We start from the raw sequence: 17,037 nt of genomic DNA, 5'->3' as shown, positions 1-17,037 counted from the left end.
AATAAGTGATTCAGCATGCATTTGGTAAGTCTGAAGGGCAAATGGCATATTCATACCTTTATATGGAAAAGCTGGTGGGATTTCAAAATACCTTGAGGAGAGCTGTACGTAACTGGGTTAATTAAAGAATATCTACATCCAAGGACTTCTTTGTTTTCCGTCTCCTCTGCCTTTGGTGTCAGCTTTCAATAAGCCAGTACTTCCGGGCATGTCAGGGGCGCTCCAAGCCTGGTAAGCTGGCTGTGCTGATGGCAGAAAAATGCAAAAAAGTGTTTCAGTACTTGTTTGCAAATTGGGTGACAAAGTTGTTAATTTAATCACTATATGGAAGTAAACCTTTTGTCAGTGAGCTATGCTGGTTAATAATGTGATAGTGTCAAAATGCCTATTAATCTGTGACATTAATAGCAGGCTGCAAGAAGAAATGGAATTTGTTCTTCTCATCTGCACCAACATTTTTTCTTAACATTAGCAACTCTTCATGAACTTTCTACTGTCTTTTATTAATGCAAACAGAAAGCTTAGGGAAAAAAAAAGTTGCAAGTTCTTCAGACTAATTTTACTCTCTGTGGTTAGTGACTTTTAACACTAAGAGGATTCAAATATCAAAATATCTCTGTATTATTCAATTTTTAGAAATCTTGTCCATGAGGACACAGCTTATTAAGAAACTACGTGGTTTCTTTTTGATGGGGAGAAAGTAATATGTGGGCAGAGAGTAATTTCTGTGAGATAGACCTGAAAGCCAACTTTTGTGATTAATGACCAATTGTGACTCTGCACATTTAATTAGGAAAGTGTCATTACACTCAATTAGCAGGGCTGCCAAATAATCTGTTTAATACTCTGGTCTTTTTTTTTTCTCTAGGGTTTTGCAGACAGTCCTCATTACAGTGATCACTTGAATGACAGTCGATTAGGGCCTCATGAAGGATTGTCCCCGACACCTTTCATGAACTCAAATCTGATGGGTAAGTAGGTAATTCTTTACGAGTATCCCCTCAAAGCCTCTTTGGTCAGAAAGAGACATTTTTCATTCCCTTGTCTAGGCCTGACATGTCAAGCATCTGGAAGTTGCTCTGTTTCTCATAGCAACACTGACTTTCCTATTCAAATCTTTTGATGTTGGTGAGTTCCTCAGAAAGGCCATTATCCAGGACTTTTTAGAAGAAGGAAATACCAAGATTTTCTGAGGTTGATCTAGAAAGCTGATATATTTTGATTTGATGTAAATTCTAAATTACTTTATTATTTTAAAGGTTCTTTTTTCTTAATTTTGTTTGAGAAGATATTTATACCAATTTTTTATTTGTGCATTTAAAGTTTTTTTTTTTTCCCTGCTAACATTCAATTGATGAACTACCTACCAATTTACTGTAGGCTACCCTTCAGGTAATAATTTGAGGGCTTGTTTCTTATTTTTAGTTTTCTAATTTCTTTGATATTTTTTGTATTAGAAACTCTGTCACTTGTAAGAAATAGATGGGAACTCCTGCTTCCAGGCCTGTTTAACATTTTCTGCTTTTGAAACTGGAAAAAAAGCAAGGAAATGGTGTATTGTATTGTGGCCTTAGGTATTGAAACCTTTTTTTCATTGCCTACACTTTGTGTTACCTGAAACATGCTAATGTGTTTGATGGCATTGGTTGAAAAATCTTCTTTTGTATGTCCAGTTCAGAACATAAAACTGTTGGTTTCAAAATATTTAATTTGGCAATGTGTGGTCTTGGGACCTTTTTTGCTTTTATCTTGGATTTCAGGATGACTCCGAATATTTGTTCTGAATTTCTACATTTCACATTGTTTCACTTCTATGTTCCCCATCTTGTAGACATGACCTATTTTGTGATCTCAGTATTGTCCTTTTAAGACATAGCCATGGTAATCTAAGTGGATTACCTAAATCCAAATCCTGGTGGTCTGCAATTTCTTTTGGAAATCTTTCTACTTTGCTCAGTCTTTGTTTACTACTTTAATTTTCTCTGAAACAGAGACAGACAAAGCTCAGCTATTGCTGAAAACAATTTTTTGGTTAAACAAAGAATTTTGTTTAAACTTTATATATAAAGCTGAAAAAAGGCAATTTTAAAATGCCCATTTCTGTAGACTTTGATTAGAGAGAGGACATGTCAATTGGTCAATGACACTTCCATCTGAAGTCAGCAAAGCTAAAATGTAGCAGTTATTTTGATAAAGCAGACTTTCACTGAATACTCTTTCAAACATGTTGTCTTTTTCCCTTTTTAGCAGAAACCTAAAAAGACAAGTTACTTCAATTGCTTCTCCAGTATTTTGATCAGTAGCATGTGTGGAATGTCTCTAGGCATTGTAGCTGATACTGATTTTATTTTACAAAAATATATATAGCAAAGTTTTATTTCTTTTTTAATTCGTGTTACCAAAGGCAAATTAATTGCTCATATTATTAATTTAAGCCATTCAATTTCTAAACAATATATGCCTTTAAATAATATGAAAAAAAATTGGTGGAACTATATCTTGTTGGCTTTTCATTTTTATTGAACAGATGATTCTATTAGACATAATAGAATTACATCATTAATACAGATTTGAGAAGAAGCCTCCATTTAGATGGTTTTGTAGAGAGGATTAACAAACAGCAAGATATGTATGTGTCAGTCACCCAAAGCTGCTGAGAACTGAAATAGTTTTGTAAAGCTTTGTGGCTAAGAGTTCTTAGGAATGTTATTTTCTTGGAGTAAAAGTACTTAATTTCCTTCTATATGCAGCCAAGAATTATAGAAAGCTTTCTGTACGTATCTCTAAGAAATGTTCACATCAAAATTCTAAAAGTATGCCTTTAAAAGTATTTCACTTGTGATTTTTGGCTTGTCATAGCAAAAAATTATCTTCATTTTACTTATGTTACTGTATTGAGTGCAGCTTTGTTTATTACACCTTCACATCATTCATTTTTGCATTTTATTTTAATTGATGGTGAAAGTTTGGAGAGAGGAATGATGAAAGCTACATGAAAGCATAGAGTACTACTTTCCTGTGTGGTATTACTATCTGTGTTTATAGTTTCTTTATCAATTATTGAAAAGAAAAATGCTAATTCTTCTAAAGTTTTTTTAGACAAAAAGATGTTATACAGTTTTCTTAGTATTAAACTGTGGACATGTTCCCATAAACAGAAGGAACACATTTATTTTATTAGCTAATGTGGACATATGATATTTAAGGCATTGGTTCATTATTTTGGGATCTTTGGAGTTTAAAAGGAGATGGAGGGAGGCTAAGAACGGCAACATGATGAGCTTATAGGAAATATCTCACTAGCTAATAGCAGTGATTGAGCATTTGGGGTTCTACAACCAAGATCTAAGAAATACATTCCTTCCCAAAATTTTATCAGGACTGAAATACATTTCTGAAATAGTTAAAAACTATTAAAAAAGAAGAAGAGAGAGCGACAACATATTTCACCATTGCTGTCAACACTTAAGAGTACCATTAAAAGAAAGAATTGTGTGTCAAGGGGATGTTGTTGTTTTGTGTATTATGTTCAGCCGTAAGCATATTTGCCTGAAGAGATAGTGGATTATAAAGTGCCACTGTCTTTCATGATGGAGCTCTCAAACATTTTAATGATCTTGTACATTGCAAAAGAGAGAAATTTTGTCTAACAAGAGTTGATAATGATTCAATAATGAACAATTTACCACAGAAAGATGCATTTCCATATTCATTTAGATATTTTTGAAGTGTTTTGCAGAGGAAGTAAAGCTATTATGCTGGATTGGTTAGTGTTCTTCACTAATGAATTCCAGAATTATCGTGTTGATTTGGTAGTATAAAAAAAGAAGGGCCGTTACTTACATTTTGAGTAAAACCACTGAATCCTCTTGGGACCAGCATAGTCTGTTGGTATCCATAGAGATATGTAGAAAATCAGGCAAAGATATATTGGTGGTATTGTAGCTCCATTTAGACTTGATAATCTTTGCTTATTCAACACTTCTCTTTTAATTACATTCTAGAAAACTATTCACAAGGATATGAGATTCTTTTCTCTGTAATTATGCTGCCTTTTAGTACTCTGCACTTGCAAGGAGAGGTCAGTTTTTGCTAGGACCCTTCAAGCATGTGGTATTGTATCGTCTGTTGTACTGTTCCCCGGACTTTTTTTCTCCTGAGCTTTTTACTACTACTTACTGGGAAGAAAGAAAGCAGATTATTCTTGAATATAGCTTAAAGAGGTTTTTGTTGGTCTGTCTTGAAAATCTGAAGTGGGTGAATTACTTTCTTTTGTGTGCCTGTCTTTCCACAAGAGGTAGAAAGGATAACAGCCAAACTTTTGTGCTCCACGTTCGTTGTCTGTGTACTGCGCAGTTCCACAAGGCTGTATATGACAAAAAGTCATTAAAAAATTTAGTCAATAGTGAGTGAAAAAACAATGGTTGAATATCAGCTTGTCATGTTGAAATCAGTCCCTTGAAGTAGGAAGAGAGATCATTCTTCCAAGTGTTCTTTCTAATATATTTCCTTGTTTTCTGATTATTTCTTTAACTAGTTCCTTTAAAGTTTAATTGGGTTACATTTTAGATATTTCTGTTACATCCAGGTGTTTCTGAGCTAGCAGCAGGGTTTGAAGACCTGTCAATGAAATCATAGATTCTGAATGTATGAAATCAGAGGATTTTAGATTATCTGCCTCATTTACTCACTGACTCCAATAGATCAGCTGCAGGTTGCAGTTACTAGTTTAGTCCATACCATCTGGTGATTTTGTAATGCTCACCTCTGTTAGCATCCTGGTGGCTTTGCTTCTCTTCTTAACAAGTATCTGCTGGGTAATGCTGTGGTGCTTTCTTATGGCCAGCATTAAGAGATGGAAGGACTGACCATGCAGAGAAGTCAAGACACAGCAGGGTGGGAGTAGAAACTTGTTACAGTAATTAGAGCTATAAATTATTCAGATTGTTGATAAAAATATAGCTTATTTTACTGTTTATTATGTGAAGGTAAAGGGTAAGTCTGATTCTTCTCATGTTTAAAATAAATAGGTGAAAGAAGCAAAGGTAGTACTGACAGAGGGAAGTAGAGTAATACATGTTGGGGTTTTTGCAGTGTAACTTCTTCCCTGTTGCTTGATGCACTTGGGTCACTTGGGTGGTTTGTCATCAGGCATCACAAAACAGGGTTTCTGAGTAAATTGCATCTACAAACACCATGAATTTTACCTTCTCTTACTGTTTAGCAGTCTTGTTCCAGTATAGCAGGGATTAATAGGTGTATGCTGGGCAGAAACTATTGGGTGAAGGGTGGCAGGAGCAGAGAGGTGCTTCATGGGTGGAAGCCAAATTGTAGGAATTTTCAAAGCTAGTCTTTGGGTTACTGTGAAACTCACAGTGGATTTTTTGTATTAATAATATGAATGAGAGATCAATATCTGGATTAGGATGCCTCCTGGTTTTAGAGTTACTAATCATTTAATTGACTTGATTGCCTGCTTGTGCAGGTTTCTAAGAATGCCTGGGCTTCTTCCAGTGCATCTTTCAAACTGAAATTACTGCCTTAATTTTTATTATAAAATCTATTATTTGCCTTGGAGCTTAAGCCCTCCAGTTGGCTTGGGTAGAGTAGCAGGTACGTTTAAAGTTGAACATTGGAGGGGCATTTTTTGAAGCAACATGGTAAATGGCTAAAGCCTCTGTAAACCTTCCAGTACTGATACAGTTCTTGAAAAGCTGATGTAAGCCTTTAAAACCATAATTTGTGAAAGGTTATTCTCAGTAAAAGAAGAGGCTTTTGAACTTTAAAATACAATTAACAGAAGATGTACATCTGAATTGGTACTCAGTTAAGAATCTAACTAATCTTCAGGAAAATTGCTAGTTCTCCTCCTCAGTAACCCTTCAATAAAAGAATTTTGAAATTGAAGAGAGACATCTTGTTATCAAATGACTTTATAATGGTGAAAGCAATTGTAGCAAACCAGCAAGGGTAAATAGTTATTAAAATGGCACACATTAAGAATGATGCCATTATAGTTTTTGCTAGGAATCTTGTCTTAATTACCTTTTAGGAAGGGAGAGGGCAGATGCAAGCAGGGAGTTGGCACTTTCTACTTGTCCAAAATAATAGTTAGATTTCCTTGAATTGCTTTCTATAGTCATTAATATTTCAACACGTGAAAAAAAAACAGGCACCACAATGGAAATTATCTCTAGAGATATGAGTAATAGCAAGATTGATCTAAAATAATTTATATGCAGTTACATTGTTATTAACTTGAAGAATGGTGGGGACAGAGTATTTTATATCCTTTGGAGAATTCATTAGGAAGAAAGAGGAAAATGTTAAAAGAAGAAAATGACAAAACAGTGACATAGCAAAGATTATGGCAAGTCTTTAGTCCATCTCATTTTACAGGGCAGTAAGTTGAAAGAAAAGTGTAAAGGGATACCTGATAAGCTTCACATTCTGCACAGCTATCTGTCAAATATTAGTGAGTTTAGAAAAACTTTCCCTAGCAAAAAAACCCATGAGTATAAGATCGTCCACAGTTACAATAAACACTTAGAGGTATTGGTACTGAGTCCACCACAAGGATAGACTGTAAATTTCCCATGCTGAAAAAGCTCCTTAACATTCACTTTACATAACTGTATTGTGCAGTTGCACAGTACTATGTTTGTGTATAATTGAATCACTTCTTGTTTTGGTTATTAAAACTAAAAATACCAAGATGCTGGCTCACCTCAGCCATGATGTAATACGTCATGGCTACTTTTCCCGAAGTAAGTGTTGCTATTGCTTCACCCCAGTAATGCTTCTTGTCTTCTTGCTTCTGATAGGCTTATGTTCTTTTAATAATTAGCATTTTTCAAATCATTGCATATAATGAATCTGGCAAATTGAAGATTTTCGTTTAAGCTCCCTCCTAAGATTGTTTATTTTCCTTTTGGGGTATGTCACTGTTGAATTGATGCTGGTTTTGTCTGATATAGATTGGCTAAAAGCCTATTGTGACTTCCATAGTATTTTGGGTTTTATAATGAAATTTCAAACCCAGAGTAGCATTTTAAGTTAATTTTCATTTATTTCTTCCTCTCTTCCAGATAATTATTTGAATAATTTATTTCACGTATGAATATATAAAACGACCATAAGTAAATGGAGGTTCCTTTTTGTTTGTTTGTTCCTGTTTTGAATGCTAGCAGTCCTTTTGTTCTGGACTGTTTGTGCTGTGTCTGGCTGTGTCCCAGCTCTGGCGTGGTGTGTTGGGCAGAGGCAGCTCTCAGACCTGGGCTGACACACTGGTTACTGCCAGCACACAGCCGCTGTTCTGTGGGCTGAAGCTTTCTAGAGTTGCAGTGTTTTCTATCTGTTCATACAGTTTCAGATTTATCTTTTTTTTTTCCCCAGGTATTACATTAAATAAATTCCACTCACACCAAAGAATTGTTCTCATCTGCTCTTAATTTTCCTTTTGTGAAAGCTAATGGGTTTCTGGGAAATTAAATTACACAGTCATTTAGTGAAAGTGCTAAGTGCAGGGCATTTTTACCCTTGGGTTTTTGCTCACGAGAGCGTGTGTTAAGCTTAGTTTTCCCTTCTGTTTACGGTAATATTTCAATCAAATCGCTTTCTTAACATTTCTTTACCTTGGGTAATTCACGGAGGCTCCCTCCACCCGCGGCGGGGGGCTCGTGTCCTTGGTGCCGTTCCGCTGTAGCAGGTGTCTGCCCGTGCTCCCTGCCCCCGGAGACTTTGATCTCTCTCCTGGCGAGCAGCTGCGGCACAGGGGCCCCGGCAGCGCTCCTCAGGTGGTGCTCAGGTGTGGCAGTGCCAGGTAGGTGCGTGGGCACAGCTGCCTGCCCGCCCTCCTGCCCTGGGCAGCGCCGGGCGCAAGGGAGGTGAGCGGGGCTGAGCAGGTGCGCGGTGGGCGGCCGCCCCCCCTCCCTGCTGGCTGCAGCAGCGTGCTGGAGTGTTGAGGCACTTCATCCTTAACCACTGCAGAGTATTGTGCGCGTTTAGATGATTTTTGTATCTCTGGATCAGGGTAGGAGTTGTTAGCGGGCTTAGTCTGTAGTGTGCTGTGGTTCAAGGAAGAAACCAAAAAGGTTTCTTTCTGTCAAGTAAGCAAGTGAATAAATTTGTTCTTGAAAACGCATCAAAGCTGTAGGATTACACATTGTGCTAGGGAGAGGTGATGGTTCCTTTTCACTTGATACTACCAGTGCCACAGGTATCTTACAATTTACAGTGTGTCCCACAAACAGAGCTTGCAGCTCTGGTGGTCTGTGGACAGTGGTGGTGCTTGCACTGTGCACCGACAGGAGAAAACAACGGGATCTGGTGCTGATTGTGTTGGAAGAAGATGAAATGTTGCCTTCTTCAAAATGGTCTCACACTTGAACCCAGATTTTTTTTCATATGAAGTACTTTTGAATTGCCCGTCTGGGAATAAATATGCAAAGTCTGTGGCTTTTACATTTTGAAATATTTTTGTTCTGATAAAATTTGTTCTGCCAAGCTTGGGTTTTAGTTAATGCAGTCTGATACATTTGAGTGTTGATTTATTCACAGTGTACTCTGCCTCTGAAAAGGGGAATAAATAGTAATCTGATGAAATTTTTAAGTCTTGTATTTCCTCTTTGTTATAACATGTCAGTTTAGCTGCTGCAGGGTATGTTTATCTGTTACAAGGCTCATCAGTGCATGAAATGCTGAAAGGGCATATTTCTCTCCTGTGGTTGCTGCCATCCCTGGGCACTTGTAGATGTGTTCCAGTGGATGGGATCAGCTGGGTGAAGCTGTAGGATTTTAAATTTGAGTCTGTCTGAAGGCGCCAAGCTCCTATTCTAGGGAGGAGGGGTGATTTTTTCCCATACTGGTGATGTAACTTCCCCATGAGGCAGTTGCTTAGGGATCTACATAATACCTATTATCCTGTTCAAATAGGAGGCTGTAGAAAGCTCACTGGTGATTAAAAGATAATTTTGTAATTTTTCATGGCTTGTCTTTGTTTTGTAATAAAGATGTTTGCTTATCGCCAGGTGCATAAAAATCATTTACTTAATCTCTATTTCATTCCATTAATTTTTCTTTTCATTCTTGCATGCATGTAGCTGTAGCCTATGAGTTGCTAGCAGTCCAGTTTTTAATAAATACAGCAGCCTGTATCCAGTGATTAAATTCTGCACTGATCTACCAAAGTGTTCTAACTAGGCTGCTCGTGCCAAAACAAGTGGCTTTTTGATTTGGGGCTTTTTGATTATAGTATTTGCATTAATATGGTTTGAAGTTCTAATAGTTTTCTTTAGAGATTGGGTTTTAGTGAGTCAAAAGTTTGTTGCTGCTGGAAACCTGACTTTGTTTAGATAACAGACATCTTGGAGGGGAAAGCAAACCAGATGAAAATAAAAGATGCAGTTTTATTTTTCAGATGCTTGGGGCTGTTGGACCTCTAATGCTGTGATTTTTCTGAGTTGTCTGAGCAGCTGCTGCATTTTCCATAGACCCGTAAGAAGCTGTAGCTGTGCAGTGCTTCAGCTACATAACGGATGAATGGGACAAGTGCCATCAAAAGAAAACAAAATTTTTAAATTAGGTTTTGGCGATAATGTCTGGAAACTTTCACTTCAATCTAATATTGATTGAAGTTTTGTTTCGGAAAAGCGGATGAAAAACTTTCATGGAACAGAAATGTGCAAAGACCAGAGGAACAGCAACTCATTCAGTTAAGACATGGTTATAACTTGCTTTATTTGCGAGGCTTTCTTGCTTGCTGGCTTTTAATGTTTTTTCCTGGAGGCTGTCAGCACTGCAGCTTTCACACAGGTGTGCAACTTCTGTCGCTCTGACACGTGTGTGTAATCGGGTCAGATGAAAATTCTGCAGTTATTTCCTTGGCATCCCTGTGGAGGGCCACTTGGAGAAATTGTGTGTGGCAGCTTCACCAGGATGGCATTTGGTGGAGGGAGGGTGCTGCCTGGTTGGGGTTTTTTTGGAGGGTGCTCACACAGGTCCTCCATCTGAAGATGAAGTATGAGGGAGAGTTTAGGCATTATTTTATGTGATGATGTGTTACGTATGCAATTAAAGAAACTCACACTATTTGGGTTTACTGATTCTTTTAAAGAAAGCAATAACCTTAAATTAAGAGATAGAATAAAAAAGGTTCATTTAATTGAGAATGAGGAAGAAGCACAGTGGTTACTACTGAGGTGACTTGACTGATTTACAAGTTTTTTGTAAAACTGGCAAAGTCTGGCTGTGAGACTTCAACGAAAGGCAATAAAACATGTAATGTGTAGATGTACAATGAGTAAATTCAAATTGGAATGGTACAGACCATGGGCAAAACTAGTGCTATGGTCACAAGAACTGCAGTGAAATTTTAATTTACTTCCCATTGTAATAGGGACCTCTAAAGCAATCCTGGTCTTATGGATACGTGCAATACAAATAAGGCATCTTGCAAAGTCTTCCTCTTATACAATGGGACACAGAAAGCAGAAGTCTTGAGAATAATGTGTCACTTGTTAACAGTCTTGTAAGGCTGATCCCTGGGGTTTGTGTTGAATGTCTAAGTGCATGACTGTATCATAAATAACTTCTATCATATTTTAAAAATGTTCTGCAGTGATAGGAAGGAGTGTACTTGTATGCTCTTTATCAGGATACTGCAGTTTTAAGTATGTTTGCTCCCTGGTAGGAGCAAAGAGAAGTTTGTTGTACTATTTTGATGTGATAAATAACACTAATGTTTCTGATGAAATTAATTTCTTTCCTGTTACATTGATTATTTATTTCACATGTTGCTGGTTCATTACAAACTGTCACCTCAGATTTAATTTATTTATATATTTATTTGAATCCTTGAGGTACTTCCCAGCTTAAACTGATTGATCTGCTAGAATCAAGATTTACAAAAATAAACTCCTTACAGAACCGTATTTCTTAAATTATGACTTACTTGTCTTAAAAGCTGCATTGCATTGTGAAATACTGTAGGGAATTTTCTGATCATGTAATTCTAACTTTAAAGGAGTTTACAGAAGCTCCTATGTGAGCTATACTATAGAAAATATTTGGCATACCTTAATATTCTACCTATCACTCAAAAAATGAGAACTTCTCCCCCATATTTGTAAGTTCTTTTCACTGTAATTTTAGAGGAGATTTCATTTCTTTATGGATGTGCTTTATTATTATACAGCTTCAAGTTTGAAAGGTACTAGAATTGGTACACATATGCTAGATCAGAATCTGAGCTGTTGCTTATTTTCCAGGATATAGTTTTTACTTTATATTTAGACAAATATCATCCTTTCACCTGGCATGAATTAGATCTTTTTTCTCAATGATAGGTGAGGTGATTTTTTTTCAGCAGTGCTGTGTTCTGTGGTGAAAGATCGGCTAATATATTTTACCATCACTGAAAAACAAATTTCTTTACATCCTCTGGGATTGATATTTTTAAGATTAAGATAAATTTCACTAGCATTAGTAGTGTTCAAAAATTATTTTAGATATAACAGAGCTGAGAAATCCACATGTCTTTTTGTGTGTGTCTGAATGTTATTGCTTTGCTGGGTACTTTGCAGGGTGAGCTGTGGGAGCACAGCCTGAAGTCACTTGTTCATGCAATGCTCTGTTTACCTTGCACCACTACGTTGTTCTTGCCCAGCATAGTGGGGGCTTGAGGGTTATTTTGTTTTGTTTGATTACAGAGTGGTGGGAGGAGGAGCGATGATTGCCTCGTCTTTCTGAGGCTTGGCTGCATTTTTAAAATTTTTTTGTTCACTGCTTTTATTCATCAGTGACAATTTATAAACAGTGCATGTTTCACAATGATTTCAGCCTTGAGTGCCAAACAACTGTATGATTTTGTTCCTTTGTTTGACAGCTATCTGGCACTCAGCCCTGGGCACAATTATAACAAATAGTTTTGTCCAGTATACTTGTATGTTCTTTATTTCAATTACATTTTTGCTATTACATTAGAAATGGATCTTCCTGGAAAAGTGGCTCAAAAGGCACATGGTAAAAAACCCGATCCAAACCCCTTGTAAAATCTGAAAAAGGAATTGCGTATAAATTTGTTCCGTCAGTATTTTGGAATTGAGGGAGAAGGGGGCAGCAGGGTAAATGAAGAGAGGCCAGTAGAAAAATACTGCTGGGTTTAGTTGGTTCAGTTTCACAGTTACAAACTATGAAAAAGAATATAGTTTTGTTGGCAGGGGGAAAAAGGCCATGTGTTTCTCCAGTTGGTAACCATTTTATCTAGGATAGTTTGTGTACGTATAGACAAAAAGCAGTGGGCTTTCAGCTATTTATTTAGAACAGAGTAAAGCTAAAGGGTACTTTTAAAATATAAAATATTTGCTGGATTGATTTATCTTATTTTACCTACACAAAAGAAAATTTAGAGCCCAAATATTTTGAACTCAAGGTACTGCATTTAGTTGGCTTGGTTGACATTCTCCAATATGAAGGAGGAACGCTTCCCTGTTACTGTGTGCCTCGAGTTTCTGTTTGGTGTGCCTCCCCCTCTCTCCCCAGCTCTGACACAGCTTGGTCTCATGATAGAGACATAGTGCAAATGCCAGTAAACCAATGTGAAATAAAACACCAAATGGAAAGGCAGTGATTCATCAGGAGAAAATGTTATCCAGACCCCAGTAACTCTTTTTCTTCTTTTAACCTGTGCTCTCAAGCATTGTTATTCCCTTGATAATCAGTTTCAGCTCTGTTATTGAACTCAAAGCTGTGTTTTTAGAGTTGCCATTGCCCTTCTACTGATCTCTCTTTCTTTCTTGATGGTACTTTTCTGCTGCTTTCTTGTTTGTTAATGCAATGCAATTGTCATTGGTTCCAGTTTATTTTCTTCAAAAAATGCCAAAGCCTCAGAGGCAGGAAATAATGTAAACTTTAATTTACACGAAAATCATTAATGGAATCATCTGTCTTCAAATCTGTAGAGTATAATTTTACTGTAGTCTTACTTTGTGGTTAAACTTGTATTTTTGTCCCTTGAATGCAGCCATCTGGATCAGTACACTGTTCCACCTGAGCACTTTCATGAGGCTTGTGCTCAGCTGCACGTTGGGATTTTTCCTGTCTTTACCTGGCTTGTCTGTCTGCCTTGGTCTGTTGACTTGTTTTGCCTCTCTTAAGAAATGACCATTTTTATGTGGTTTTGTGCAGATGTGTTGCTCTTTGTAAAGATATATTTTCTTTTTGTTTCCTTCATCTTAAATGTAAAGAAAAGGTAGATTCTAAAACTGCTTTTGCTCTGTTACTTGCCCTGTGGTGTGAACCTGGCTATAGTGCCTGACTGTTCAAGTCCAGACCATATCATTTTTCACATTCTTTCTGGGTTTTTGTGGTTCTTTCTCTGTTAGTGGCACCTGTTAGTGGCCAGTGCTGTTGGTGGGACACCATGGTAGAGTAGTCTTTCTCCAACATGGTTCTTTTGTTTGTTTGTGAGACATTTGTATACTCAAAATTGGCATCTTCTAAGAGGTCTTTAAGTGCAGATTCTGAACAGGGGTGCTGTGTAGTAGTGGAAATTTTCCTCTTCACAGGACAGATTATTGAACAATAGATTTGGAACATGAAAATTTCATATTGCAATGAGGTATAGTAATGCATTCACTAATACTTTGTTAGAAATGCTAGAAGTTGTGGTGCATGAACAAGAGAATAATAAAAACTAATATGGGAAAATATATTTTAAAGTGGAAAAATAATAATTCATTGATGGCCAACTTTTAAAGAATATTAAAGCAGGACTAAAGCTTAGATACATTGGAGGAAGGAATATGAGCCAGATGATAAAATTAGCCCTGAAATAATTGGAATTCAAAATTAGTAAAAATTTGCTTATTTCTGTGTTAGGTCAACAGCATGGCTTGAAGGGGAACTTGGCAGTTTTCCACTGCAAAAAGCAAATTCACATACACATTATTAGTGCCCAGTATTTTGTTATTTGAAACATGTCCTTTTTACTGCAGCTTCTGAGATGTGTGTGGATGTTTTTCAGAATGCTTGATCCCTTGTAGCATGTACCATGCTGCTCAAGGCAAGAATCTTTAGATGTCACAGTCGTCTTGCCACACATGATGAATCACTTTGCCTAAAGATTTTCTGCCCACAAAGCCTCTGGGCTGGCTCTGTCTCCCTAAGGATGTTCTGTTCAACTGGCCATCTGAGCTAACTGTGCTGTGACCACTTTGCAAAGTACTAAATCCAAACTTTTGCACATTTTATTTCTGTCATTACATTATAAAAGGGGACATATGCAGAAAAGTAGTTTAGCTTTAAAAAGACAGTATTGCCTTGAACTAGTTTTGTTTGAATTTATTTTTTTTAAATTTAATTTGCACAAGAATCATGTCAAGTGATTGTAACTGCAAGATGCTGTCCAAAATGTGTTTTCCTAGATTTTCTCTTTTTAATTTATTTTTTTAAATATTGCCAAAAATGAATTTCATGGCTTTCTTGATTATGTCCCTCTTTGGATATGTTCTTTGGTGTGAGACAGGATTAGTAGCAACTGGTAATAAAACCTGAAGTTTCAAAATATTGAACAGGTATCTGATTGATTGTTTCCTTTAAGAGGTCCATAAATTTGCTGTGGGGGAGCTTGGGAGACCACTCCAATAAGAACATTTAAAATATATATGTTTTAAATGTTTTTAGGATTTAAAGAGCAATTCATGCTTTTTAAATAATTCAAAATTTGTTGTAGGTAAACTTAAATTCATATCTGGTTATTCATTTTTCATATTTAGTGGGCTAAAACAACATGCATTGAACATTTTGTTGTGACAAATCTGTAAAAGTAATATATCAACAATAAGACATAGGAAGTGACAAATTACAGCAAGTAAATGGTATTTTTAGCTTTCTTCTTAAAAAAACTATTATTAATTATTTATATTCTTACCTTTCCTGCATTTTTGCCTTTGGTGTCTTTATGATAATATATATTCCTGTGTTCTCTCCTTCCCGTGTGATCAGTCCCTGACTCCCTTTGTAGCCTGTTCAAGGTCTGTTGTTGTGAGGAGGAGGATGTGGCCCTTCTCCTGTTCTACTCCTTCCCCCTGAGAAAATTTAGATCTCAGCAGTGATTTAAAAAAGGGGTGGCAATGTAACTACCAACTATTAGATACCATATTTCATCTTCTGCAGCTGTACAAAGAACCACCTTTTCTAACTTATACCTCCTTTCTCCTTTCTGTCCTGTTGACCTTTTTCAAATATTTGCTTAAATAAGCATTGATGGGAGAACTGCTGATCTGTTTTCTCTTTTGGATGACAAATATAAAAAAAACATTCCACAGACTTCCCTTTTTTCCCTTGTGGATATTAATTTTTTTTTAATAACTATCCATCTTGAAGAAGATATTTTCACTACCAAGAACATTCTTTTAATACAAAATAGCTCTGACCAGTGTATATGTTCTCTCTATCATAAATTTTTATTGAAGATGTAAAAGATAGCAACTCTTTAAGAACCAGCTCAATAACTACTGAAAAACTGCCCTAAATATTCCTCATAGCTTTTTCAAAAAAAGTGAAAACAAACCCACCCTTTTCCATGTTATTCCAACACTTCTTTGCAAGGAGGTTTTTACCTATAGAATATAAATTCTAGGTCCTTGTCCTGATTCTTTTTTTCTCAATAAAGATTTTGGTTTTGTTAGCCTCTTTACATTTACAGCTCTTCAATAGATGCAGTCTGTGTCACATTGAAAAAAATTGTATTGGAATGAATGTCTTATTTAATACCTGAAAGTATAGCATGATTAGTTAGAAAAATGCTTATTTGGAAGTCAAAGCCAGCTCTGCTTGCCCAAGGTTTAATATTCTGGTTTTTTATGATGAATCCAGCTGTGAAGCCTGAATGGAAATCAGACAGCTTGACGCTGACAGCTGAGGAGTCCAGTTAGGCAAAACACAAAATGAATCATTTTTGTTGACCCTGGATAAAGCTGAGTAACGTCAGTATAGCTGATTAGATAGAAAGGAGCACTTAGGCAGTATCTAAACTTTAGAGCATTCAATGTAGCTGGGTTTGAATGTTTCTGCAGTAGTTAAAGAAAATTCTTAGTAGCACCGAAGATTTTCTTTGGATTTGAATTCTTTTAAGAATTGCTTTTGTGGAGGGAAGTAGATTCTTAATTTGAGCTGTGCTTTCAGTTTTAAGTTTCATTCATTGAATGAATCTTTTAAGGCTCCTTTTAATATTGGGCAAATGTGTGTCTCTTGTTAGTGTAACATTTGCATTGCCTCCCTGCCATTTAACCATTTTCACTCAAAAAATTGCACAAGTCATTCAGTCTTAGCTATCAACTGTCATAAGCTTCAACACATTGTTGCTTATGATTATTGTAAATATAAATTTTGCCTTATTTTTCATGCTGTGAGTAGTTTTTAAAGAAATCCATTTCAGGATACTGCACTGATAAGATGAGCTTGTTTTTTGTTTTTTTATAACTGTTTTGTTCATTAACTTCTAGCTCCCTCTTTCCAAACACTGGTGCTTTTCTGATTTTTAGTGAATGAATTAATCAAAGCTAGTTTTTGTAAGATAAATTTCCTAATTTATACATTATATATTTTTGAATTGTATATAATGTTTTATTGATTACTTTGCTTCTGTATATTTTGGGGATAAGAATTGTAATATAACTAAAGCTTCATTGGAGTCCTTTGCCGTAGAAAATCCTTCAGGAGTTATGTATAGTCTTCTTTATGGATTAAAATTTGTGTTACTGTTGTCATGATTCCTTCACTGATCTCAACAAACTGATTAAAATCTGTTTGTGTTCATCCTGAGGTCCTTACAGCCAATAAAACTTATGTAACAATTCTATCCCTGATACCTGTGCCACGCACTTTATAAAAACTCTTCTCAGAAGCTCACTAAAATGTGTGTGGTGCATCCTGTCTTTGTGGAAATCCCCTGCTCACAAGCAGCACCACCTTTTGCCATCTTGGAATACCCTTTCTTTTGAAGTGTCTTTGATGAATCTTAATCCTATTGTGCTC

The 17,037-nt window shown here is 36.3% G+C and overlaps 1 protein-coding gene across 4 annotated transcripts in view; it reads left to right on the top strand.

Annotated features, from left to right (window-relative positions):
* Positions 1-17,037, top strand: part of TCF12 (transcription factor 12) — a 158,977-nt gene that overhangs the window by 53,611 nt on the left and 88,329 nt on the right. For all 4 annotated transcript variants that reach the window (XM_084213765.1, XM_084213763.1, XM_084213764.1 and 1 more), the window contains exon 6: positions 869-971. In XM_084213765.1, the coding sequence (XP_084069891.1) occupies positions 869-971 (103 nt within the window). The remainder of the gene's footprint in view (positions 1-868; positions 972-17,037) is intronic.

This window comes from Fringilla coelebs (assembly GCF_963513975.1).
Source record: "Fringilla coelebs genome assembly, chromosome: 12".
In the NCBI taxonomy this organism is placed as follows: Eukaryota; Metazoa; Chordata; class Aves; order Passeriformes; family Fringillidae; genus Fringilla; species Fringilla coelebs.
Note: the sequence above shows the minus strand (reverse complement) of the source record. Positions and strands in the feature narration are given on the sequence as shown.